Below are 25,313 nucleotides of genomic sequence, written 5' to 3' on the forward strand. Positions count from 1 at the left end.
ACAAAGCCCTCTAGTAAAACAACTGAGAATGATAAGCTTTTCCTATAACTTGCCCATCTATATATCCTATGTGTATTCTTCTACAAAACCTTTTTTAAAATTACCACTCTCTTTACAGCGGTCTGGATACTGATCATTGCCAAAGTTTAAAACCTGTACGTTATGTTTTTCTTGTTCTAACGGGCATGCTGGAATTTTTTCAAAGTCAAAAACCACATAAATAAAACCTTCCTAGCTCGAAACAAATCGTACAGGTCCTGCTATCTCATTGTTCCAATAGTAACCTACCTTCTATTGCTTCACAGTGATTTAATTCTATCCTTAACTTCTCAAACCTGAAGGAGAGATGCCCTGCCCCTCCCACAGAGACATGCACTCTAATGTATTTGAAATATGGTCATATCTATTATGTGTAAAATGTGTAGTAGTGTTCTGTGTTTATACATGTTTTTAATTTACATTGATGTTATTCTATTGAATTGCAAAAACTACAATGGAGGGCTAGAGAAGCTGGTATCTATTGATTTCCTAATGTTTTCATTATGTTGATTTGCCCCCTTTTATCTTTATTTCTGCTTTCTATTTTTTTCCCCCAGAATTGTTCATTACCTCGCCAGTCCAGTTTGTATGCATAAGCTTTTTACAATCACTTTAGCTCCGATGCTTTTTTAACATCAAAAGTTCCCTGGCCTATTTCCACATTCTAAAGTTGTAATAAAATTCCATATTTAAATAAGTTGCTTTATTAACAGAATAAATTCTGCTGTGTGACAAAGTCCACTGCCCAAGGGATATGCCATGCATCAGTCTCATTAGAGAAAGGCTGTGCAAATGTTTTATTCTTGTCTCCCAGCCTTTATATAAGAGACACTATATTTTGCCAATTAACTGTGCATCCAAAACAAAGGTAAAAATAAATACTTATTTTGTGAAAAGTACGGTATCACTGATTTTCTTAAAGTGGCTTTTAATTTATCAGATAAGTATCAAGAACTACTGAACTTTGCTTTGCTAGGCAAATAAATGAAGCAAAGGAAACAGTGACGCAGAACTTACCTTTAAGAAATTAAAATTTTAGTAGGAAAGATTAAAATATTTACCTGATAATAATAGTACATACAGACAAAGGGCTATTGGAAACCGCAGAGAATCTATTTTTCTGACGCTTGCATAAGAAAATTTAATTCCACTAAATTTTATTTAAAAACCTAAAGTATTTGAAGGAGCAAACAGCATGACTGAAATCCAGATTATTTACAGTAAATAATAGTGGGGGAGGAGTCAGGAGTGGAGCACAGATATGGCGACCTCCCACTTTAATCTGTCAGATCAGTGACTTCCTACAGTTCTGTAAAGGTTTTGACTGCGCCGCAGTGCTAAGTCTGTGGCTAGGCCTAAGTTTCTACAACTCGTGTTTTAGTAAATACGATGAAGTTTCTGTTACAAAATAGAACGGACACGTTTTTCCCCAAAGACAGCTGCCTTACACAAAAAGTAACAGAAAAATGATTTTACTTCCTTCCTACCCTGAAGCCTAATGGCAAAGTTGCTTTGCAGATTTTTTTCTCCCAAGAGTTTGCAGCTGTTTCTGTCTTTCCTATTGTGCTTATGTTCAGCTCTGGCTGGGAACACAAGCTACAGCCCCAGCTGTTGGGTGCAAAGTGAATCAGGTATTTCACAGTGGTTATTTGATTAGAAAGAATTCTGTTGTTTGGCTAATAATATTTTGTGTATGGCAGAGAAGACATTTTTGACATGTTCCTGACATTTAATGATGTGTAACTTATCTCGTACAGGTGCAGCTATGTCTGAAAATATTGATGCGTACATCTATTTAAGTCTCAATCTCCGAACAGCCATGCCAATGTAGATATCAATTTAAAAACAATTTTTATTTCATGATCACTCTCTTGGGATGCTTTGAAGTGAAACAGTAGGGTAAGCAATGTTTGAGATAGTGTAAGTGAACAATGAGAATGTGTCTTCCTACAAACTGGGGAAGATGTAGAACAGAGCCAGATTGGGAACATTAACACAGTGTGCACAGCTACGTGGGAGAGGGAAGAGGGATTCTCATGAAGATCACAGGACTAATCACAGGGATTGTCCACGTCTCCCTTTTGAGCGCCTCGTCTAATCTATATCCAAAACAATGCTTCCTTGATTTTTTTTTTAACAGCACTTGTATAAGGCCTTTAATCTCTCAATGCAAAGCATTGCTATTAAAATATTTGTGCATGACTGTCAGTCGAGGGAGAGCGAGTGGATCAGGGATATGGGAGGGGGTGGGGAGGCCCTTTTAAGATTTGTTTCAAGTTCAGCTCCACAAATATTCACTGGGCAACTATTGTGTGCACTACCCTGTGCCTGCTCCCACTGGCCACTGCCTGGGCACTGTCACCACTGCTACTGGGCTCCGTGGTTCCATCCTTGCTCTTCCCGCATGCTCCTTACCCCTCTTCCAGTTCCTTAGTGCTGTTACGGTCCACTCATCACTCCTGTTCTCCTCTGCCTCTTAACTGGACTAGTTGGATCTTAGTAAGAAACCCAAGCAGGTAGAGGTCACCTAAAAAGATGTCCCACGTTCAAGATCATTACTTATGACCACTATTTAAATCATTGTGTTAGTAATCAATTAACTTAAGAATAATTACAGCCAGGTGTGGTAGCTCATGCCTGTAATCCCACTACTTTGGGAGGCCAAGGTGGGTCGATCATTTGAGGTCAGGAGTTCAAAACTAGCCTGGCCAACATGGTGAAACCCCCTCTCTACTAAAAATACAAAAATTAGCTGGGTGTGGTGGTGGGCGCCTGTAACCCCGCTACTGGGGAGGCTGAGGCAGGAGAATTGCTTGAGCTCGGGAGTTAGTGAGCCAAGTTGGCACCACTGCACTCCAGCCTGGGAGACAGAGTGAGACTCCGTCTCCAAAAAAAAAACAAGGAATAATTACTCACTTCCAGTAAGAAGAATCCATTTATTTATTGACCTCCTGTCTTCAAATTCTTTCAGTTCACATGCCCCCATCACGGCATGTCCGTGCTTTCTGTGAGAAGCCCGTGGTATGCATCATGGTTGGAATTACTGCCATTTTAGAGTATGTAAACACAGATTCTCAATTCGTCAATATTTTAAACACCTGACAGAGACATAACTGAAGGAAGCTTAAACTTGAACAACGATTCTCTTTAGGGATTTCTAACTTAGTCATCTCTTTTATAAAATGATCAGATAAAAATATCTGCCTTTTTTAATGTGTACATCATTAACTTAGTTTTAACCCTAAAGAATGTTAGCTTTGCCATTTTTTTATTTTTTTTTTTTTTTTGAGACAGCTCTGTTGCCCAGGCTGGAGTGCACTGGTGCAATCTTGACTCACTACTACCTCCGTCTTCAGGGTTCAAGTGATCCTTGTGCCTCAGCTTCCCAAGTAGCTGGGATTACGGGCACACACTATTATGCCCAGCCAACTTTTGTACTTTTAGTAGAGATGGGTGTTTGCCATGTTGGCCAGGCTGGTCTTGAAATCCCGGCCTCAAGCAATCTGCTCACCTCATCCTCCCAAAATGCGGGCATTACAGGTATGAGTCACCATGCCCGGAAGCTTTGGTATATTTCTTTAGAGAAAAATACACTCAAGAGTTCTGAAATTTCTTTTGTGTAAGAAATAATCTTTTATAAAACATAATTTCAGTTATGTCCATAACTAAAAATCAAGTCCAGTTTATGTTTAGTCTCCCGAAATGAGTTAACACATGCTCTTGAAAGACATATCTTATACATTGCTACATACATAGAAATTAAAAATATCATAAGTATTTGAAATCATAGGACAATACTAAGCTTTTGTTTTGGCTTTTGGTAGCAAGGAATAACTGAGATTTCTTGCGTGGGTGCTTTTGGAAAGAGCAGAGAGACATTTTAAGTCAGGAAATATACATGTATCAGTAGTTTCTTGAACTTCTATTACTGTTTAATTGGTTAATTGTACAATCAACATATTTGCAATACCAATTTGAAAGAATTCATTATTTTAAAATTTTAATAAATTTCCTAGCTTATCTGGGTTTTAGATGCTCAAAATATTCTTTTACAAATGTCTCAATCATCTGGTATTGACTCATTTTGACTCACTTTTGACTCATCTCAGAAAGCTGAAGCACACACATCAGTATTGTAACAGAGAGGAAAATTGTTTTGCCTTTTGGATGTACCTGGCCTTTAAAATGTCTAGTTGGTATAGAAGCACTTGTACCCATTTACCAAAAAGAACAAAGGAAAGAACAGAGTAAACTTCATTTAATTCACCATTTGCTATCTGGTACTCCGCTTTTGGAGCTATTAGTACCAATCAGCAATTTCTACTTCTTTTTATTTTTTCTTTTTCAAAAAACTAGATATTTACCATAATTGAAACAGATTACTCTTCATATTTTGATTTCTTTCTAAATAAACACCAATTTTTATCACATACTGAAGAAAACAGTAAACCTGAAACAGGAAAGCAGAAAGAGGCATCAGAAATACCTTGAAAATGCAGGTTAAACTCTTGCAGGTTAATCTAGATTCTGAAACAGAAACCCCAAAACCCCATGCCTTCATTAAGGTTTAAATAAGCTTCTTATTTCAGTATTTTTGTATATTAAGGTAGCAAGGAATAGCTGATATATTAAGATATGCCTTGAGGATAAGAGTCTGTATTCTGTATTGGGAACTACAGGGTAAACAAATGTACTCCCTGAACTCGTAGGCCACATCCTGCTATAACCCGATCCATTTATGAATAGGGTCTTCTTCTTCATCCACATCTTTTTCTTTGAGCCTCAATTTTCAATAACTGGCCAGTCATGGTGGCTCACACCCGTAATCCTAGCACTTTGGGAGGTGGAGGCCAGAGGATTGCTTGAGACCAGTAGTTCCAGACCAGCCTGTGCAACATAGCGAGACCCCATCTCTACAAGACATAAAAGACTTAAGCAAGTGTGGTGGTCCATGCCTGTAGTCCTAGCCATCTGGGAAGCTGAGGCGGGAGGATCACCTGAGCCCAAGAGTTCGAGGTTATAGTAAGCTATGATCACATCACTACACTCCAGCCTGAATGAGAGAGTAAGACCCTGTCTCTTAAAATAAAAGAAAATCCAATAATTTGCATCATCTCTCATTAAGAATGAAGCTTTCCTTATTCCTCAACAGAAATCCTCTATTGTTCTTAACTTTTAAATTAGAAATCAATCTAGATGATATCAAAAGCTCCCATTCAGTTTTATTGGCCTTAACACAGAAATTCATGTTTTCTGTTCATAAAAAAGGAAACTTCAGTCTTCAAAAGATTGTACGTAGGTTTTGGGGTTACATTTTCATCTATATTTCTGTAAGACTGAATCATTCACAACAAGGTTTACTGTTGGGGGGGTGCAGTTTATAGAGATGGGGTTTCCCTATGTTGCTTAGGCTGGTCTTGAACTCTTGGGCTCAAGCGATCATCCTGCCTCAGCCTCCCAAAGTGCTGGGATTACAGGTGTGAGTCACCATGCCTGGCCCTACTGCTATTTGATCCCAGGATAACTATGCGAAGAAGGACTGTGTTGCATGTTTTCTAACATGCCTTCCATCCAGTTCAGATGCATTGAAGGCCACCAAGAGTGTCAGCTGTGGAACCCATACCTGTAGAGTTGGTTGTCAGTGCCTTGATGAAAGTAGTACAATTCCAACAAGCATTCCAGTGGTTACTCAGATCTCTCCAAGAATATTAAAGAATATGAAATGTTCTTAGTTCACAACAACTCTCATTAAACCCTATGTCTTGTTCAACCCTGAACTTCCATGGGCCTCTCCTCTCCTTCAAGAGGTCCACTCATACACGCTGTTCCAGCCCCACCATGCACTGCCTCCAACACTTCTGCTTTGCACCCTCCCATAGGATGTGCCACCAACCCTTCACCACCTCTGCCAAGCACAGGTGCCTGGAGAGTGCCTCCCCTCCTGCTCTGACTGCTTTTCCTAAGGAGAGGCCACTTTTGTTTTTTCCACCCCTTCCCGGCCTCCAGCCCCTCCAGGACCCTGTTTCACAGAAGTCCAGTCTGACCATGAGGAAATGTTCTTCAGAACACTGACTGGCATATCAAGCAGGGAATGCCCAAGTATTATCTTGAGCCAGAGGAATGGGAGGAAGGCTGTGAATCCACTTACTTAAATTTAAGAAAACATTTGGCAGAGAACTGTAAACCAAAACCACAGCGAAGTACCACTTCACACCCGGTAGAATGGCTAGAATCAAGAAAATTTTAAAAATAACAAGTATAAGTGAGGATGTCAAGAAATTGGAACCTTCATACACTGCTGGTGGGGATGTAGAATGATACAGCCACCGTAGAAAATGGCTTGGTACTGCCTTAAAGGATCAACTAGAGTTGCCATAAGACCCAGCAATTCCACTTCTAGGTACCCAAGAGAAGTGAAAATATATGTTCACACAGAAAGTTATCAATGTTCACAGCAGCATTATTCACAATAGCCAAAAAGTGGAAAACCCAAACATCCATCTAGTGACTAATAGATAAATAAAAAGTGGCACATCCATATAATGAAATATTATTTGATGATAAAAAGGAGCATGAAGAACCTTGAAAACATTAAATTAAGGCCAGGCACAGTGGCTCACACTTGTATTTCCCAGCACTTTGGAAGACCGAAGTAGGCAGATCACTTGCGGTCAGGAGTTCAAGACCAACCTGGCCAACATGGAGATATCCCGTCCCTACTAAAAATATAAAAATTAGTTGGGCACGGTGGCCCATGTCTGTAATTCTAGCTACTCAAGAGGCTGGGGCCGGAGAATCGCTTGAACACAGGAGACAGAGATTGCAGTGAACTGAGACCTTGCCACTGAACTCCAGCCTGGGTGACAGAGTGAAACTCAGTCTCCAAAATATTTTTTTAAATAAAAAAAAATTTATAAAGAAAAAGAAAACATGGTGTTAAGTGAAATATACCAGACACAAAAAGACCATGTATCATAGGATTCCATTTGTATGGAATATCCAGAATGGGATAATCTATAGAGATAGAAAGTAGATGAGTGGTAGTCAGGGGCTAAGAAGATATGCGGAGACTAGGAATGATGGCTAAGGGATGTGGGGCTTCTTTTTGAGATAATGAAAGCATTCTATAATCCTGTCTCAAAAAAATAAAAAATTTTAAAAACTGTTCAGTTTTCCACTTTGAAAACAATGGGGGAAGTATACAGAAATCACATACAAACATTTTATGTTAAATTGTATTCATCATTCTCAAAGTTTAATTCTATTAATAAAGCAGTTTAATCAAAGATAAAACTGTATATGTGAGGTGAGGAGATAGGGCCTTTACCTTAGGTGAGGAGGTGTTTGTGAATATCCCACACAAAATTACTTTGTTCAGATTTACAGATTTGGGGGCCTAGCTACAACAGTGTTATTTGTACATGTATTTCTTCCCCATGTCCTACCTGGGAGAGGCTATCTGAGATCAAAACCACACCATCCAGTAAATTCGCATTCGGCCCTGCCCCAAATGTGTTAGCCCTGTATTTTCAAGACCATTAACGAAAAAAGATTTTGTGACCTAAATACTAAAGATTAGTTGTTGAACAGTAGAAACTCAAAAGATAATTGCTAGTCTTCTATTTTATGCTGATTCTTCTAAGATTGTTAGGTTGTTTATCATAAGAATTACATTTGGATGTATCATTTTCTCTATGCCATCAAAAACTATTTAGATGCAGAGACTTTCTCCTTAGGCACACTTAACTTGTGCAGCTAAAATTACTGAAACATGGAGTAATTGGCAAGGCAAATATATTGTGAAATTTGTTTTAGTACTTTTACTCACAAGTGGCTCTTGGGAGCTCAGGGTTGAAGCTTTTTTATTGGTATTTACTCTGGCACTCCAACAGTCTAGCAGGTGAGTGTTTAAGAAGAGGTCAAGCACATGGATTCCGGCCTCAGATAAATCTCTGTGGAAATCTGACTCTTGTACCTTCTACATGAAATTCTCTGTCGAATTTTTCTTTAAGGAAAATAATAGTACCTACCTTATAGGATTATTGTGAGGAGTAAATGAAATATCCACTTAAAGCACTTAGCACAATGTGTGGCTCAGTTACCTGTTATGAAAGTACCATATGTTTCGCGCTCTTCCAGACAAAGCTCTTTAACAGGGGATGCACAGATCAATCAATCCAAGTCCAGAGGTGCAAATAGCTTCCGAAAAGAAAGAGAAAGGTTAATTCTTTCTGGGAAAGGACTATCTGGATAGTCCTTTCGGAAAGTCAAAGATGATGACGTTACTACGTATAATAAGCTAAGTAGAGATAGCTTATTATAGATTCAGGAAATGGTAATAAAGAAGCTAGGAGAAAACAAAAGGGCTGTAGGAGGTGATTGTTAATGTAGCCGGTCTAAGGAGAATGGAGGAAACCAGGGAGACAGACACAAAATGCAGATGTCCATTGGAAGGTTCATAGTGATAAAAAATCTTCAGTGAGGTGCAAAGCACAGAATGAGATGGAAAACAAAGTCAGGGTGTTAAGATAGGCTGGTGTTCTGTGTTGTTTTTGACTTGTGTGTGACAGAAGGAATTTTTTTGCTTTTGTTTTTGTTTTTATTTTTTATTTTTTACCTTTGCAGTTTGAAGTGATTTGCAGCAGCCTAAGAAATATGGGGGGGTATTGGGCAGGAGTATAGGAAAAATGAGAAGCAGTGAGCACCAGAAGGGAGTTAAGATTGCAAAATTTGGTAACCAAAATCTGGATAATTTGAGATAGAGGCTTTGGAAGTCTGACATCTGATATTCTGCTGGTAACCAGTACCCAAAGAGAGGTGGGACTGGTAATTGAATTTCTATGCACTTTGCCTGCAGAGGTCAGCAATACCTATTGGACCCCAAATTTAGGAAATAACAATAGTTTCCAACCTTCCCTATCCTGACCAAGTGACCCTTGATCCATCACTTAACTTCTGTGCAAATATAACCACCCTTTTTAATGGAGATGTTTTGAAAGCATTGAGTGCTTAGGGTAGAACAAACATTAGAGCACAAATGTCATGATGTTTGACTTTAAGGACTGTACCTGAGTTTGGTTAGTTTCTCCATCAACAATCCACTCTCTGAGAGCAAATTAGGTACTTTGAGAATCTTCTCAATTTGCTTCAGGCTACTTGGCTCCTTTATTGTGCTGAAGAAAAAATTTGCAAGTGTTCCCCAGGAAATTTATGCATTGTATGTGTCTGTTAGAGTACAAAGCAGGTAATTACTCCTGTAATTTTCATTCTCATTACGCGAATGAGAAAGCTGAAGTAGAGGTAGTGGCTATGTAACTATTTGGAATCTCACAGATGTCCATGTTTTCCTATTATTTTTATACCCACTGCGAGTAAATGCACGTTCAATGCAGTGAAAGTTTATTAGAGATGTTGGGCAATTTCACAAAGTAGATTTCAAGCCTAGAGCTATGCTGAGCCTCCTGCACCTTCTCGTATATGCAACCTCGTGATCTACTTAAGAGTGAAAGTTTCTCCGAGAGCTCCAACCCCATCCTAAAATCTAAGTGTTCATCTAAGATAATCATTAGGATTTTATCCCAATTGCTGTCAATCACACTCTCTGAACTTTATTAATATTTACTAAGTTCTAATGGAAATTAGATAGCTGGGAAACATCCCAAATTTTTAAAACCTGAAGGCAAAAATGACATTGATCATCAACCCTCATTTCCCAGGCATTGTTAAAACCAACAGGCCTTATTTTAAAGCCAGACCAAGAAGTAGAGTTTTATAATCCAAGTAATAACATATCATGGGACAGTGGTTTATAAAAAAAATATAATACATGATTTCAAAGTAGCTGGGGGCCTGTTTTGACTTGAAAAGATCTCTAAATATGGCTTAAGAGTAGCACAGCTGAAACTAGCTCCAGTTTTCCAGACTTGGCATCCACTACTCTTAACCATTACATCAAGGGAAACTGCCTGGAGGGGAGGATTAAGAGGATAGATTAAAAAATAATCCACAATCATTGTAGCATGTGCGATGTCTTCTTTCTGGCAAGAGTTTTGGCTCTTCCATTTCCCAATACAATTGTGGGGATTTCTCTGTATGTGCTGCCAATTGAAAGATCTCCATCCCTTGAAACCATTAAAAGATCATAGGCAAAATCTGTCTTCAGGGTTCAGATAATTTTACTTCAAAGCAAGAGATTAGAAGATGACATATTGATTTACAATGAGAGGAACTGTTGGGTCTTCAGTTCAGACACCCACAAGCCCTGCTAATCTGTTATTACTATTATCATCCACATTTTTCACTTATATTTAAACTGAGCTTGTTGGAATAAGGGTGTTATAACTTTTCTCCTTGTTAGATTGTGGTTTCTCGATCAGTACCATCAAACCCTCATGTGAATTTTCTCCTGGACTCCCACCCCGTGTCTCCAGAAGTGATCGTGGAGCATCCGTTAAACCAGAATGGCTATACACTGGTTGTCACTGGGAAGAAGGTAAGCTGTTCCCAAGGGGAGTTTCCATAGATACGGTTTTTCAAATAGATATTTACAACCAGTGTCATTTGGCCCTTTATAACATCTCTCTTCGTCTCAAATTTACCCCTCCTCCATTAGGTTCTTTGGTGAATATTCCAGAGATCTTCTGAAATTGAGTTAATTTGTTATTCAAGGAAGACTAGACCTAAGGGAGGCCTTTTTCAAAACTCCTTTTGTCCTATATTTCTCAACAAGAAAAACAAACACACAGAATGAGAATTACAGTCCTAATGGCAGAACTCTAGTGCAGGCGGATAAATCCTGGAAATGTACATTGGAATCCGACTCCAGCCAATAATCCCTTTTCTCTGAGAGAACGTGCATCTTGATGCCAGAATAATATGTAACCTTACTTAGAATTTCCAGAGATTCAAGTGTGTTTTCCCACTACTTAAATTATACTTTCTTGTTATTTTAAAATCATCTAAGACAGGGCGCAATGATGACAATGCTAGGCTCACTGGAGAATAATGTTACTTTTTCACATAACTGCTAACAATAGAGGAAAGGAAGGACTCAGATTTTTGAAATTTTAATCACCGTTATTACATGATTTGCACACATAGGTTCTAAGTCTAGTAAATTCCATCAAATGATATTTACATGTACCTTTGTGTACTTACTTTATAATTAATGAACAAACTGGATACCCCTCTGGAAGCTCTTTCCACCCCTTCTCTTCACAGATCACCAAGATCCCATTGAATGGTTTGGGCTGCAGACATTTCCAGTCCTGCAGTCAGTGCCTCTCTGCTCCTTCCTTTGTGCAGTGTGGCTGGTGCCACGATAAATGTGTGCGATCAGAGGAATGCTCCAGCGGGACATGGACTCAAGAGACCTGTCTGCCTACAATCTACAAGGTAGGAACCTCTATTGGCTGGTGTACATGGCTTTGTTTTGTTTTTCTTTTCTTTTTTTTTTTTTTGTTGACACAAATCCCACTAATGTAAACAAATTAAAAAATAAATTAACTCATTTAGCTGTGAGTCATCAGCCAAAGCACCATCTCCCTCCTGGCTTTATCCCTTGGAGGGCACTTGGGCATCCCCCAAGTCCTGCACCTGAAGTGCTTGCTTCACATTTTCTAGGTTCTCTCCCTGGGCAGCCACTCACCCTTAGTGCCATGTGAATAAAAGAATGGTGGCGAATGAGCAACAGTGCTCACCATTTTCTCATACTGGGGCCTGTTCCCTCCTGACTTACCCACTCTCTGATTCCTCACCTCTTCCTGTATCTGCCAAGTGCCCAGACATGAGCGTGCATCACAGAAACGGATCTGCTCATAGCATATCCTGGAACCCTAAGCTGAATCCTGCAAACTGGTGTTCCCTGCCATGCTGGGGCACATGGTCAGTTTTCTTCCTGTCCAATGCATAGATGGTGGCTTTGTCTGTTCACAGATGAGACTGGAGATTATTTCCCAGGGTGATGTGGGAGGCAAGTGGAGGGTCAACACACATGGGTGGCTGTGAGTCCTCCCTCAGTGTTCCCAGAAAAAAAGTAAAGGCTCAACTATGACTATACTAACACCTATACTTCTGTAAGCCATGTCATTCCTTGATTCATTTCGAAAATATTTACTGGATATATACCATTTAGCAGGCTCTCCTCTGGACCCTGGGGAGATATAGTCTAGAATAAGAGAAGCACATCTTTTGCTGATTGAGAACTCAGTTTCTGGCAATAGACATCAGTTCTAATATCATAGCCATGTGACCTCTGTTGCCTTATTTGCTTGAGCATCTATTTGACATTATGAAAATCTCCATGAAATTTTAAAAACTTTTTGGTCCAAAACATCTTGCTTAAAAACACTTCCCTGTTGAGAACGCAGTATGTATTTTTTCTGCCTGCATGTAAAAAATTTGGACTTTAGTAAATCGTTCTTAAGAAAGATTCAAGTTAAAGGTCTCAGTCACCTGGTTCGTGCCCAAGTAAACAAAATGTGCAGGTCAGAACAAGAACCACCCCCAAGTGCATGGCTGTTTTCATTTAGTTATGCTTTGGAGCAAGATTTGTAGTGAGTGACTGGGTTTTAAACCAAGTTATTTTCTGTTAGGTCTAACAGTTATTAAGACTGAGCTTGATCAACCAGAGAATAAACTAAAGACAGTAAGAAAACAAATTTAAATCTATACTATAATGTAGATTTAACTGAATGCTTTTTGTTGTTCAGTATACTTTTGAAACCATGTGCAATTTTATACTTTTATAAACACACAACCTTGGCAATTTGAGACACTAGGAATCTGAACTCTCCTATTCCATGAAAAAGATATGGAGAATATGTGTGTGTGCCCATGCAGTTAAATCACAATTATTTCATTTCAAAAATAGCCAAGCTGACGTTTTAAGTAAAGAAAATGGTTTGATAACCTGTACAAATGAAGCATTTAATTTTTACTTAAGTGCTTCCTTTTACTAAGCATAAAAGCTATATTAAAATGCTTTAAAATAAAGTAAATATTTCAGAATTTTCTGGGACCAGAGAATCTCTTGCAATATTTGAATCTCCCTCCTCTCTCACCCTTCCTGACTCTAGCACTCTGTAGTTGATGATTCTCAAAGGTTGCATGCTACCATACACAAGTTGGCGAGGCTTAAGTTGCAGTTAGGGGGAAGGTAGGGCAGCTGAGTCCATAAATCCCTCTAGGTTCATAGTTGTTAGGAAGATTTCATGCTGCACTAGACCGTGACAGTTAGCATTCTTACTGCAAAAAATAAGAAGATTAGAGTGGCTGGCAAGATGGCCTAGTAGGAACAGCTCTGGTCTGCAGCACAGGGAGATCAACACAGAAGGCTGGTGATTTCTGTATTTCCAACTGAGGTACCTGATTCATCTCATTGGAACTAGTTAGACAGTGGGTGCAGCCCACAGAGGACAAGCTGAAGCAGGGTGGGGTATCGCCTCACCCAGGAAGCTCAAGGGGTCGAGAACTCCCTCTCCTACCCAACGGAAGCACTGAGGAATGATACATTCTGGCCCAGATACAATGCTTTTCCTAAAGTCTTCACAACCCACAAACCAGGAGATTCCCTCTGTTGCCCACACAACCAGTGTCCTGGGTTTCAAGCACAAAACTGAGTGGCTGTTTGGGCAGACACCGAGCTAGCTGCAGGAGTTTTTTTCATACCACATACACCTGGAATGCCAGAGAGAGAACCGTTCACTCCCCTGGAAAGAGGGCTGAAGTTAGGGAGCCAAGTGGTCTAGCTCAGTGGATCCCACTCACATGGAGCCCAGCAAGCTAAGAAATTCTGGCTTGAAATTCTCACTGCAAGCACAGCAGTCTGAAGTCCACTTGGGATGCTGGAGCTTGGTGCGGGGAGGGGCATCCACCATTACTGAGACTACAGTAGGCGATTTTCCCCTTACAGTGTAAACAAAGCCACTGGAAAGTTCAAACTGGGCAGAGCTCACCACAGCTCAGCAAAGCCATTACAGCCAGACTGCCTCTCTAGATTCCTCCTCTTTGGGCAGGGCACTTCTGAAAGAAAGGCAGCAGTCCCAGTCAGGGGCTTATAGATAAGACTCCCATCTCCCTGGGACAGAGCACCTAGGGAAGAGGTGGCTATGGGTGCAGTTTCAGCAGACTTAAATTTTTCTGCCTGCTGTCTCTGAAGAGAGCAGTGGATCTCCCAGCACAGCATTCAAGCTCTGCTAAAAGACAGGTTGCCTCATCAATTGGGTCCCTGATCCTTGTGCCTCCTGACTGGGAGACACTTCCCAGCAGGGGTTGACAGACAGCTCAGACAGGAAAGCTTCAGCTGATATCTGTGATGAAGCTTTCAGAGGAAGGAACTGGCAGCAATCTTTGATGTTCTGCAGCCTCCACTGGTGATACCAAGGCAAACAGGGTCTGGAGTGGACTCCAGCAAACTCAACAAACTCCAGCATACCTGCAGCAGAGGGGCCTGTTAGAAGGAAAACTAACAAACAGAAAGGAATAGCATCAACATCAACAAAAAGGACGTCCACACAAAAACCCTATCCGAAGGTAGGGTTTATCTACCAAAGGTAGATAAATCCATGAAGATGAGGAAAAACCAGCAAAAAAGGCTGAAAATTCCAAAAACCAGAATGCCTCTTCTCCTCCAAAGGATCACAACTCCTCACCAACAAAGGAACAAAACTGGATGGAGAATGAGTTTTACTAATTGACAGAAGTAGGCTTCAGAAGATGGGTAATAACAAACTCCTACAAGCTAAAGGAACATGTTCTAACCCAATGCAAAGAAAGCTAAGAACCTTGAAAAAAAGTTAGAGAAATTGCTAACTAGAAAAACCAGTTTAGAGAAGAACATAAATGACCTGATGGAGCTGAAAAACAGCACAAGAACTTCGTGAAACATACACAAGTATCAATAGCCAAATCGATCAAGAGGAGAAAGGATATCAGAGATTGAAGATCAAATTAATAAAATAAAGCATGAAGAAAAGATTAGAGAAAAAAGAATGAAAAGGAATGAACAAAGCCTCCAAAAAATATGGGACTATGTGAACAGACCAGACCTATGTACGATTGGTGTACCTGAAAGCGATGGGGAGAATGGAACCAAGTTGGAAAACACTCTTCAGGACATTACCCAGGAGAACTTCCCCAACCTAGCAAGACAGGCCAACATTCAAATTCAGGAAATACAGAGAACACCACAAAGATACTCCTCAAAAAGAGCAACCCCAAGACACATCATCGTCAGAGTTACCAAGGTTGAAATGAAGGAAAAAATGTTACGGGTAGCCAGAGAGAAAGGTCAGATTACCCACAAAGGGAAGCCCATCAGATTGACAGCAGATCTCTCTACAGAAACACTACAAGCCAGAAGAAAGGGGGGGCTAATATTCAACACTCTTAAAGAAAAGAATTTTTCTCCAGAATTTCGTATCCAGCCAAACAAACTAAGCTTTATAAGTGAAGGAGAATTAAAATCCTTTACAGACAAGCAAATGATGAGCAATTTGTCACTACCAGGCCTGCCTTACAAGAGCTCCTGAAGGAAGCACTAAATATGAAAAGGAAAAACTGATACCAGCCACTACAAAAACTACCAAATTTTAAAGACCATCAGTACTATAAAGAAACTAATGGACAAAATAACTAGCTAGCATCATAATGACAGGATCAAATTAACAGATAACAATATTAACCTTAAGTAAATGAGCTAAATGCCCCAGTTAAAAGACACAGACTGGCAAATTGAAAAGAGTTAAGACCCATCTGTGTGCTGTATTCAGGAGACCCATCTCAGCAACACTCATAGGCTCAAAATAAAGGACTGGAGGAATATTTACCAAGCTAATGGGAAGCAAAAAAAAAAAAAAAAAAGCAGGGGTTGCAATCCTAATCTCTGATAAAACAGACTTTAAACCAACCATGATCAAAAAAGACAAAGAAGGGCATTATATAATGGTAAAGGGATCAATGCAACAAGGACAGCTGTATGGACCCAATACAGGAGCACCCAAATTCATAAAGCAAGTTCTTAGAGACCTACAAAGAGACTTAGACTCCCACACAACAAGAGTGGAAGACTTAACATTCCACTGTCAATATTAGACAGATCAACAAGACAGAAAATTAACAGAGATATCCAGGACTTGAACTCAGCTCTGGACCAGGCAGATCTAATAGACATCTACAGAACTCTCCACCCCAAATCAACAGAATATACGTTCTTCTCAGCAACACATAACACTTATTCTAAAACTGACCACATGATTGGAAGTAAAACACTCCTCAGCAAATGCAAAAGAATGGAAATGATAACAAACAGTCTCTCAGACCACAGTGCAATCAAATTAGAAGTCAGGATTAAGAAACTCACTCAAAATTGCACAACTACATGGAAACTGAACAACATGCTCCTGAATCACTACTGGGTAAATAACAAAATTAAGGCAGAAATAAATAAGTTCTTTGAAACCAATGAGAATAAAGACACAACATACCAGAATCTCTGGGACACAGCTAAAGCAGTGTTTAGAGGGAAATTTATAGCAGTGTTTAGAGGGAAAATATTTAAAATCGACAACCTAACATCAAAAGTAGAAGAACTAGAGAAGCAAGAGCAAACAAATTCAAAAGCCAGCAGAAGACAAGAAACAGCTAAGATCAGAGCAGAACTGAAAGAGATGGAGACACAAAAAAACTCTTCAAAAAAAGTCAATGAATCTAGCAGCTGGTTTTTTGAAAAGATTAACAAAATAGACTGCTAGCCAGCCTAATAAAAAAGAAAAGTGAGAAGAATCAAATAGACACAATAAGATGATGATAATAATGATATTACCACTGATTCCACAGAAATACAAACTACCATCTGAGAATACTATAAACGCCTATGCAAATAAACTAGAAAATCTAGAAGAAATGGATAAATTCCTGGACACATACACTCTCCCAAGATTAAAACAGGAAGAATTTGAATCCCTGAATAGACCAATAACAAGTTCTGAAATTGTGGCAATAATTAATAACCTAACAGCCAAAACAAGTCCAGGATCACACGGATTCACAGCCAAATTCTACCAGAGGTACAAAGAGGAGCAGGTCCCATTTCTTCTGAAACTATTCCAAACAATAGAAAAAGAAGGACTCCTCCCTAACTCATTTTATGAGGCCAGCATCATCCTGATACCAAAACCTGGCAGAGACAAACAAAAAAAATTTTAGGCCAGTATCCCTGATGAACATCGATACAAAAATCCTCAATAAAGTACTGGCAAACTGAATCCAGCAACATATCAAAAAGTCTATCCACTGCAAGACTGATTCAACATATGCAAATCAATAAATTAAATCCATCACATAAACAAAACCAATGACAAAAATCACATGATTATCTCAACAGATGCAGAAAAGGCCTTTGATAAAATTCGACATCCCTTCATGCTAAAAACTCTCAGTAAACTGGGTATTGATGGAACGTATCTCAAAATAATAAGAACTATTTATGACAAACCCACAGCCAATATCACACTGAATGAGCAAAAACTGGAAACATCAGAGAATACTATCGTGTGACCTTTGAAAACTGGCACAAGACAAGGATGCCCTCTCTCACCACTCCTATTCAACACAGTATTGGAAGTTCTGGCCAGGGCAATCAGGCAAGAAAAAAAAATAAAGGTATTCAAACAGGAAGAGAAGAAGTAAAATTGTCTCTGTTTGGAGATGACATGATTGTATATTTAGAAAACCCCATCCTGTCAGCCCAAAATCTCCATAAACTGATAAGCATCTTCAGCAAAGTCTCAAGATACAAAATCAATGTGCAAAAATCACAAGCATTTATATATACCTGTAATAGACAAACAGAGAGCCAAATCATGACTAAATTCCCATTCATAATTGCTACAAAGAGAATAAAATACCTAGGAATGTAACTTACAAGGGATGTGAAGGACCTCTTCAAGGAGAACTACAAACCTCTGCTCAAGGAAATAGGAGGACACAAACAAATGGAAAAACATTCCATGCCCATGGATAGGAAAAATCAATATCATGAAAATCGTCATACTGCCCAAAGTTATTTATAGATTCAATGCTATCCCCTTCGAGTTACCATTGACTTTCTTAACAGAATTAGAAAAAACTACTTTAAGTTTTATATGGAACCAAAAAAGAGCTCATATAGCCAAGATAATCCTAAGCAAAAAGCACAAAGCTGGGGGCATCATGCTACCTGACTTCAAACTATACTATAAGTCTACAGTAACCAAAACATCATGGTACTGGTACCAAAACAGATATATAAAACAATGGAACAGAACAGAGGCCTCAGAAATAATGCCACAAATCTATAACAATCTGATCTTTGACAAGCCTGACAAAAACAAGCAGTGGGGAAAGGATTCTCTATTTAATAAATGGTGTTGGAAAACTGGCTAGCCATATGCAGAAAACTGAAAGTGGACCCCTTCCTTGCACCTTATACAAAAATTAACCCAAGATGGATTAAATACTTAAATGTAAAACCTAAATACTTAAAAATAAAAACCCGAGAAGAAAACCTAGGCAATGCCATTCAGGACATAAGCGTGGGCAAAGATTTCATGACTAAAACACCAAAAGCAATGGCAATAAAAGCCAAAATTGACAAATGGAATCTAATTAAATTTAATAGCTTCTGCACAGCAAAAGAAACTGTCATCAGAGTAAACAGACAACCTACAGAATGGGAGAAAATTTTTGAAATCTATCAGCCTACAGAATGGGAGAAAATTTTTGAAATCTATCAATCTGACAAAGGGCTAATATCCAGAATCTATAAATAACTTTAACAAATTTACAAGAAAAAACCTCATCAAAAAGTGGGCAAAGGATATGAGCAGACTCTTCTAAAAAGAAAACATTTGTGCAGCCAACCAACATGAAAAAAATCTCATCATCACTGGTCATTAGAGAAATGCAAATCAAAAACCACATTGAGATGCCATTATGGCAGTTAGAATGGTGATCATTAAAAAAATCAGGAAATAACAGATGCTGGAGAAGATGTGGAGAAATAGGAATGCTTTTACACTATTGGTGGGAGTGTAAATTAGTTCAACCACTGTGGAAGACAATGTGGCTATTCCTCAAGGATCTAGAAACAGAAATACCATTTGACCCAGCAATCCCAGTACTGGGTATATACCTAAAGGATTAAAAATCATTCTGCTATAAAGACACATGCGCATCTATGTTTATTGCAGCACTATTCACAATAGCAAAGACTTGGAACCAACCCAAATGTCCATTACTAATAGACTGGATCAAGAAAATGTGGCACATACATACCATGGAATACTATGCAGCCATAAAAAAGGGTGCATTCATGTCCTTTGCAGGGACATGAATGAAGCTGGAAACCATCATTCTCAACAAACTAACACAGGAACAGAAAACCAAACACTACATGTTCTCACTCGTAAGTGGGAGTTGAACAATGAGAACATATGGGCACAAGGAGGGGAACGTCACACACCGCGGCCTGTTGGAGGGTGGGGAGCTAGGGGAGGGATAACATTAAGAGAAATACCTAATGTAGATGGCAGGTTGATGGGTGCAGCAAATCACCATGGCACATGTATGCCTATGTAACAAACCTGCACATGTATCCCAGAACTTAAAGTATAATTTTAAAAAAACAGATTATTCATCTATTTCTTATCTGTCCTAAACTCTGCAGGCACAAAATCCAGCTACTGTATAGAGTTTCACTTCCTAATACATGCAAGTTAAACTGCTTTTCAAGGTACATGATGTTCAGTGGCTGAAATTCTTTGCAGTTCTAGATATGAGAGATTTCAGGATTGAAAGCCCATTATTTTCCATCAAACATGGTATCTGATCTTATACTTAAAGAGCAATGAGAAACGCTTCAGAAAAGAAAGAGCACTTTCCAATATATTCTGAATGTATTAGGATAAAACTATCATATCTTGTAGGCTTGAAAATTCAACCCCACTGAGACAATAAAACTGTTTATTAAATGATCAGAATACTCAGAAAAGCAGTATTATATGAGGGTAGGAGGCTAGGCAAGCGGTATACTGCCACCAGTAAATATATTTGTGACTTTTTCTGCTGAAGAGAAAAGATCTCGTTTGGAATTTTTTTGTTCTGTTTTGGTTTTGTGTTTTAGTTTTTTCAAGTTTTATCCTAATGGATTTTGAAAACATGATCATTTAAAATACTGTTTGAATGGGTCCATCAGTGATGTGATTCACCTGTGAAAGGACAAGGGCAACATTTGTGGCTGTATCTCCCCTATCCAAGTAGGTAGGAGATCCAGCCTCTGGCTTTATGCCGGACGCTCATTTCCTGCCCATAGTGTTTCTCTGCCTTTCAGGATAACTTGGAGTTTGCCAGCCATTGTTGGGTCTATCCAAGGGTGTGTAGTTCACAACTGCTTCCTTCCTTTTTCCCTGGAAGGGTAAAGGTTACCCCATCAGCTGAGGGGAAAATGCCCAGCCCAGAGAGAAAAGCTAAGCAGAGCCAGCCTTTCAGATCTGGAGAGGCTAGCAGAGGGCTTATAATATGTCTTCCTATTGCCACTGCCCCAGTTGCACAGCTCTCCGAGTCTTTTCTCAAATCATCACCCAGTCCCTTTGTAGAAAGTGATGGTGATGATGTGTGTAGAGTGACAGATTTCAGTTTTTACGTAGAAAGGCAGGATGTAGGCAGTGGGATCAGGCCAACATCAGTCTTGGGCAGCTGTTTTTGATGGGGAAGCCTCATTAGAAGAGCCCTCAGCAGCTGTGTGACTGCCTCGGGCTGAAGAGGGTCCTGGGAGGGTTGGATGTCTGGTTCTCTCCTACTGGATTTCCACCATAATATTAATAATAATAAACAGAATTTTTTCTAGCAGTTCTCATTTGACTAGACATGGATGAGGTAAATTTTCAGGAAAGGCCAACAGTGTAATGGATTTTTATGGGTAAAATGGCTATCATAAAAACTTTAAGCTAAAACTTTAAAGGGGTTTGATAACAAGGGTGAGTTAAAACTTTGGTTTGCAATTATTTACTTAGGAAGGATGGAAATATTTGCAAATCTGAATTTAGCTAAAAGCCCTTCTTAATTGTGAAAGAATGACTTTTAGACTTTCACAAACTGAGCTTTAGCAAATACCTTTACTGATAATCTTGAGTTGCCTCTATCTTGGTTTTCCCACCATTGTACTTTATAGCACAATTTATAACATGTCCCTGCCCCCAAAAGAGCATTTCCTTTCTCAATTGTCACAAAGCTGCTGAGAATAAGCTTATTTTTAACTTGGAAATGTGTTTTGTTTTAATAGTTTTAGCCTGAGAGCAGTTATCTTACACACTTCATAGGTACCTAATGCTGTCTTAAATAATGACTGATCAAGTTTTATCAATAAATTCATTGATAACACGCCAAAAGTGAGTCTGCAATAATAAAATTAACTTGTTATTTACTTAACATCACCCATCGGGGGGAAAATTTAATCCCATAAATGAGATGTAAAATAATGCCAATGAAGATAACTAGGAAAAATTGTTACAATACTGATTTTGGACCCTCTCTGGTGCTGTTTTTATCTATTTCTAATAGAAACAACATATCATATGTATTAAATATTACATAAATTTTAAAAGGCTGAGTGTGTCAACTAACCAGCCTGCTATACATCAAATAGTGACCACATTTAAAGAAAAAGGAAAAAATCTTCAGTCATTAATAAATGTGAATTCATAGATATAAAGAAGCAGATTCACTTATTAATTTGTTGGTTCCTGGCACACAGGAGGTGCTTTATTAATAAATAATGAATGAAATCTGGACAACATAACAAGAGCCCATCTCTACAGAAAATTGAAAAATTAGCTCAGAAAGGTAGCACGAACCTGTAGCCATATCCACTCGAGAGGCTAAGGCAGGAGGATTGCTTGAGCCCGGGAGTTTTAGGGTGCAGTGAGCTAGGATTGTGCCACTGCACTCCAGATTGGGTAAGAGTGAGACCCCCATCTCTAAAAAATAAAATAAATAAATAAAGAATGAATGAATGAACGAATGGCAGATATGTATTCAAAACCATTTCTGTGTTTTATATTATGGTAGCTGCTGAATGCAACTGGCAAACACTGGATACCAAAAAAGGTATTTTTACTGTGCAACTTTTGTTTCTGGGTGGGGAATACCATAGCAACCAGAATGTAGTGCACACAGCCAGTGCACAGAGCAAGGCATAATGGCTGGACGTTGGCTTATAGGGCACATGAAGAAGTTTGATCTGAGCTCAGTCTGAAGGCTGATGAAGAGTTACAGTCAGAGTTATGAGCAAGTAAAAGTCTGGGCCCAACGTGTTTCTACTTCTGCCTGAAAGATCCCTAGAAGATGAATTCACTTCAGAATGGCCCAGAAAGGGCCAGGTGCACCGGCTCATGCTTGTAATCCTAGCACTTTGGGAGGTCAAGGAAAGAAGATCACTTGAGCCCAGGAGTTTGAAACCAGCCTGGGCAACATAATGAGACCTTGTCTCTACAAAAAAAGAAAAAAAATTAGCCTAGCATGGTGGCCCACACCTGTGGTCCCAGCTACTCAGGAGGTTAATGTGAGAGGATTGCTTGAGCTCAGGAGGTTGAGGCTGCAGTGAGCCATGATCATGCTACTGCACTCCAACCTGAGCAACAGAGCCAGACTCTATCTTGAAAGAAAGAGAGAAAGAGGCCGGGCGTGGTGGCTCACGCCTATAATCCCAGCACTTTGGGAGGCCGAGGTGGCTGGATCACGAGGTCAAGAGATCGAGACCATCCTGGTCAACAAGGTGAAACCCCGTCTCTACTAAAAATACAAAAAATTAGCTGGGCATGGTGGTGCGCGCCTGTAGTCCCAGCTACTCGGGAAGTTGAGGCAGGAGAATTGCTTGAACCCAGAAGGCGGAGGTTGCGGTGAGCCGAGATCATGCCATTGCACTCCAGTCTGGGTAACAAGAGCGAAACTCCGTCTCAAAAAAAAAAAAAAGAGAGAAAGAGAGAGAGGGAAGAAAGAAATAAAAGAAACAAAGAGAAAGAGAGAGGGAGGTAGGGAGGGAGGGAGTGAAAGAGGGAGGGAGAGGGGAGGGAGGGAGGAAGGGAAAAAAGAAAGAAAGGAAAGGAGAGAGAGAAAGAGGGAGGGAGGGAAGGAAGGAAGAAAATAGAAAAAGGGAAAGAAAGAAAGAAAGAGAGAGAGGGAAAGAAAGAAAGAAAATACAGAGACTCAAAAAGGCCTTTATTCCTACCAGGCTGCATCTGCTCTTTGTCTCATCTCTGGACCTCCTGAAAACAACTTGTTTCATTAGCATGTCAGGTAGTTTTAATTGTTTGTTCCAGATGCTCTCAAATTTGTGACCCTTTTTCGATTAGTGAACACTCAATTTTTACTAAATTGTGGGAAAATGGAAGAATTTCAGACTATTTAATGATACACGTTTTGTTTGTTCATTTTCCACACGTATGAAAAATTATAATATATTGGATTTTTTTTTAAGTTCTATGTTGTCCTTGTAGGTTTTCCCAACTAGTGCACCCCTTGAAGGAGGGACAAGGCTGACCATATGTGGCTGGGACTTTGGATTTCGGAGGAATAATAAATTCGATTTAAAGAAAACTAGAGTTCTCCTTGGAAATGAGAGCTGCACCTTGACCTTAAGTGAGAGCACAATGAATACGTAAGGATCTTAAAATGCTTTGCTGGGGTGTGCTTGGAAGATAGGTTTTTGTTTTTAAATTAATATTTGTTTTTAAATTGCTCAAAATACTCATCTCTTGAATTAAAAAGGGTCTTGGCCTGTCACATGCCTTGTGGGTCTGCTCTGTTCTTTACTTGGAATCCTATTTATTCATTGGGTTTGAAGAGAGAGAAAGGTGACATGGCCTAGGTGAAGGGAAGCAGCCAGCATTGGAAGTTTCTCAACCATTTATGTGACAAGTCTTCAGATGCTGTCTGAATAGATTGCAAGAATAGCACTAGTTAGGATCACTCTATCCTTAGAGTCTTCAAATGTAGAGTCTCCAAAGGCTTTTTCTACAGAAATTGGTAAAGAGCTCAGCATGGTTCTACTCTTTTAAATTCACTTTCTAAGCCTCAGAAATGTAATGAGACAGCTGAATCACATGTTTAGGACTTTTTTAGATGAGTTAAAATTTATATTCAGTTTATATTTACTGGCCCTGCAATAAATGGGCTGCATCTCACTTAACCACCCCCACAATCCTGGGAGGCAGCAGTATTATTCCTATAACACAAAGGAGTTACCTGAAGTTCAGAGAGGTGAAGTGTGGTTTAGCAGAGGTAATCCAGAGAGTACGAGCTGAACAAACCTTCAGACTCAGCTCTGATCAGCTTCGGATCCAAGACCCGTGCTTGTTTTACTGTATTCTACATGTACCCTTCTACAAGCTTTTAATTCCATAATCATCAGAGAATCCAGAAATTATTCATTATCACACAGTAACAACAACCAAACATTTAAAGTTTTATGATTGAACCTATTCTATCAGGTGATTGTTTTATATCTAATATAATTCATTTCAGGGTTACACAAAGGTCCAAATCTATCCATTTTACTGAGACCAAAACACTAATGAAGGTAACATTTGTTAGCTGAATGATGAAACAAATTTTTTTTCTAGAAATCTTTCTTGTAAATTCTCCAAAACTCTTAATCATGGCATTATAAATCAGGACCTGTAAAACTAAAGCATAATTCATTCTCTTCTTTAAAAAGTTATTTAATAAATCAAATTAGATTTAAATTTTTTCAGAACTATATGATTATTTATTAAGAAATAATTCTATGGAATGCCCATCACAATTTCATTATTCTTTAAGTAATTTAAATAAACATGTGACAAGTATAACCACAGAAATGTACCTGTTGACATACTTTAATGAAGAAATTGGCCTATTTGTAATTAGCCTGTTGTTTCATACACTACTGAAATACCATCTATCTTAAGTAAACCAAACATTATCCCCAAATATTAATATTATCTCAACTTAGATTATTATGCACTGTTCAATTGGCAAGGTCTGCATTGGTAAGGTTTAATATTTCCTGTTTGTCTGTATAAATACTATAGTGCAGTTAATGTAAAGTATAGTATAAGCAGGGTGCAGTGGCTCATGCCTGTAATCCCAGCACTTTAGCAGGCCAAAGCAGGAGGATCACCTGAGCCCAGGAATTCAAGACCAGCCTGAGCAACATAGTGAGACTCCATCTCTACAAAAAAAGATTTTTTTTAATTAAC

The 25,313-nt window shown here is 39.1% G+C and overlaps 1 protein-coding gene across 4 annotated transcripts in view; it reads left to right on the forward strand.

Moving 5' to 3' along the window:
- MET (MET proto-oncogene, receptor tyrosine kinase) overlaps positions 1-25,313 on the forward strand; it is a 121,948-nt gene that overhangs the window by 54,589 nt on the left and 42,046 nt on the right. For all 4 annotated transcript variants that reach the window (XM_078343250.1, XM_002751769.7, XM_078343251.1 and 1 more), the window contains 3 exons: positions 10,397-10,531; positions 11,260-11,433; positions 23,571-23,731. In XM_078343250.1, coding sequence (XP_078199376.1) covers positions 10,397-10,531; positions 11,260-11,433; positions 23,571-23,731 — 470 coding nt within the window. The remainder of the gene's footprint in view (positions 1-10,396; positions 10,532-11,259; positions 11,434-23,570; positions 23,732-25,313) is intronic.

Source organism: Callithrix jacchus, chromosome 11 (assembly GCF_049354715.1).
Source record: "Callithrix jacchus isolate 240 chromosome 11, calJac240_pri, whole genome shotgun sequence".
Classification (NCBI taxonomy): Eukaryota; Metazoa; Chordata; class Mammalia; order Primates; family Cebidae; genus Callithrix; species Callithrix jacchus.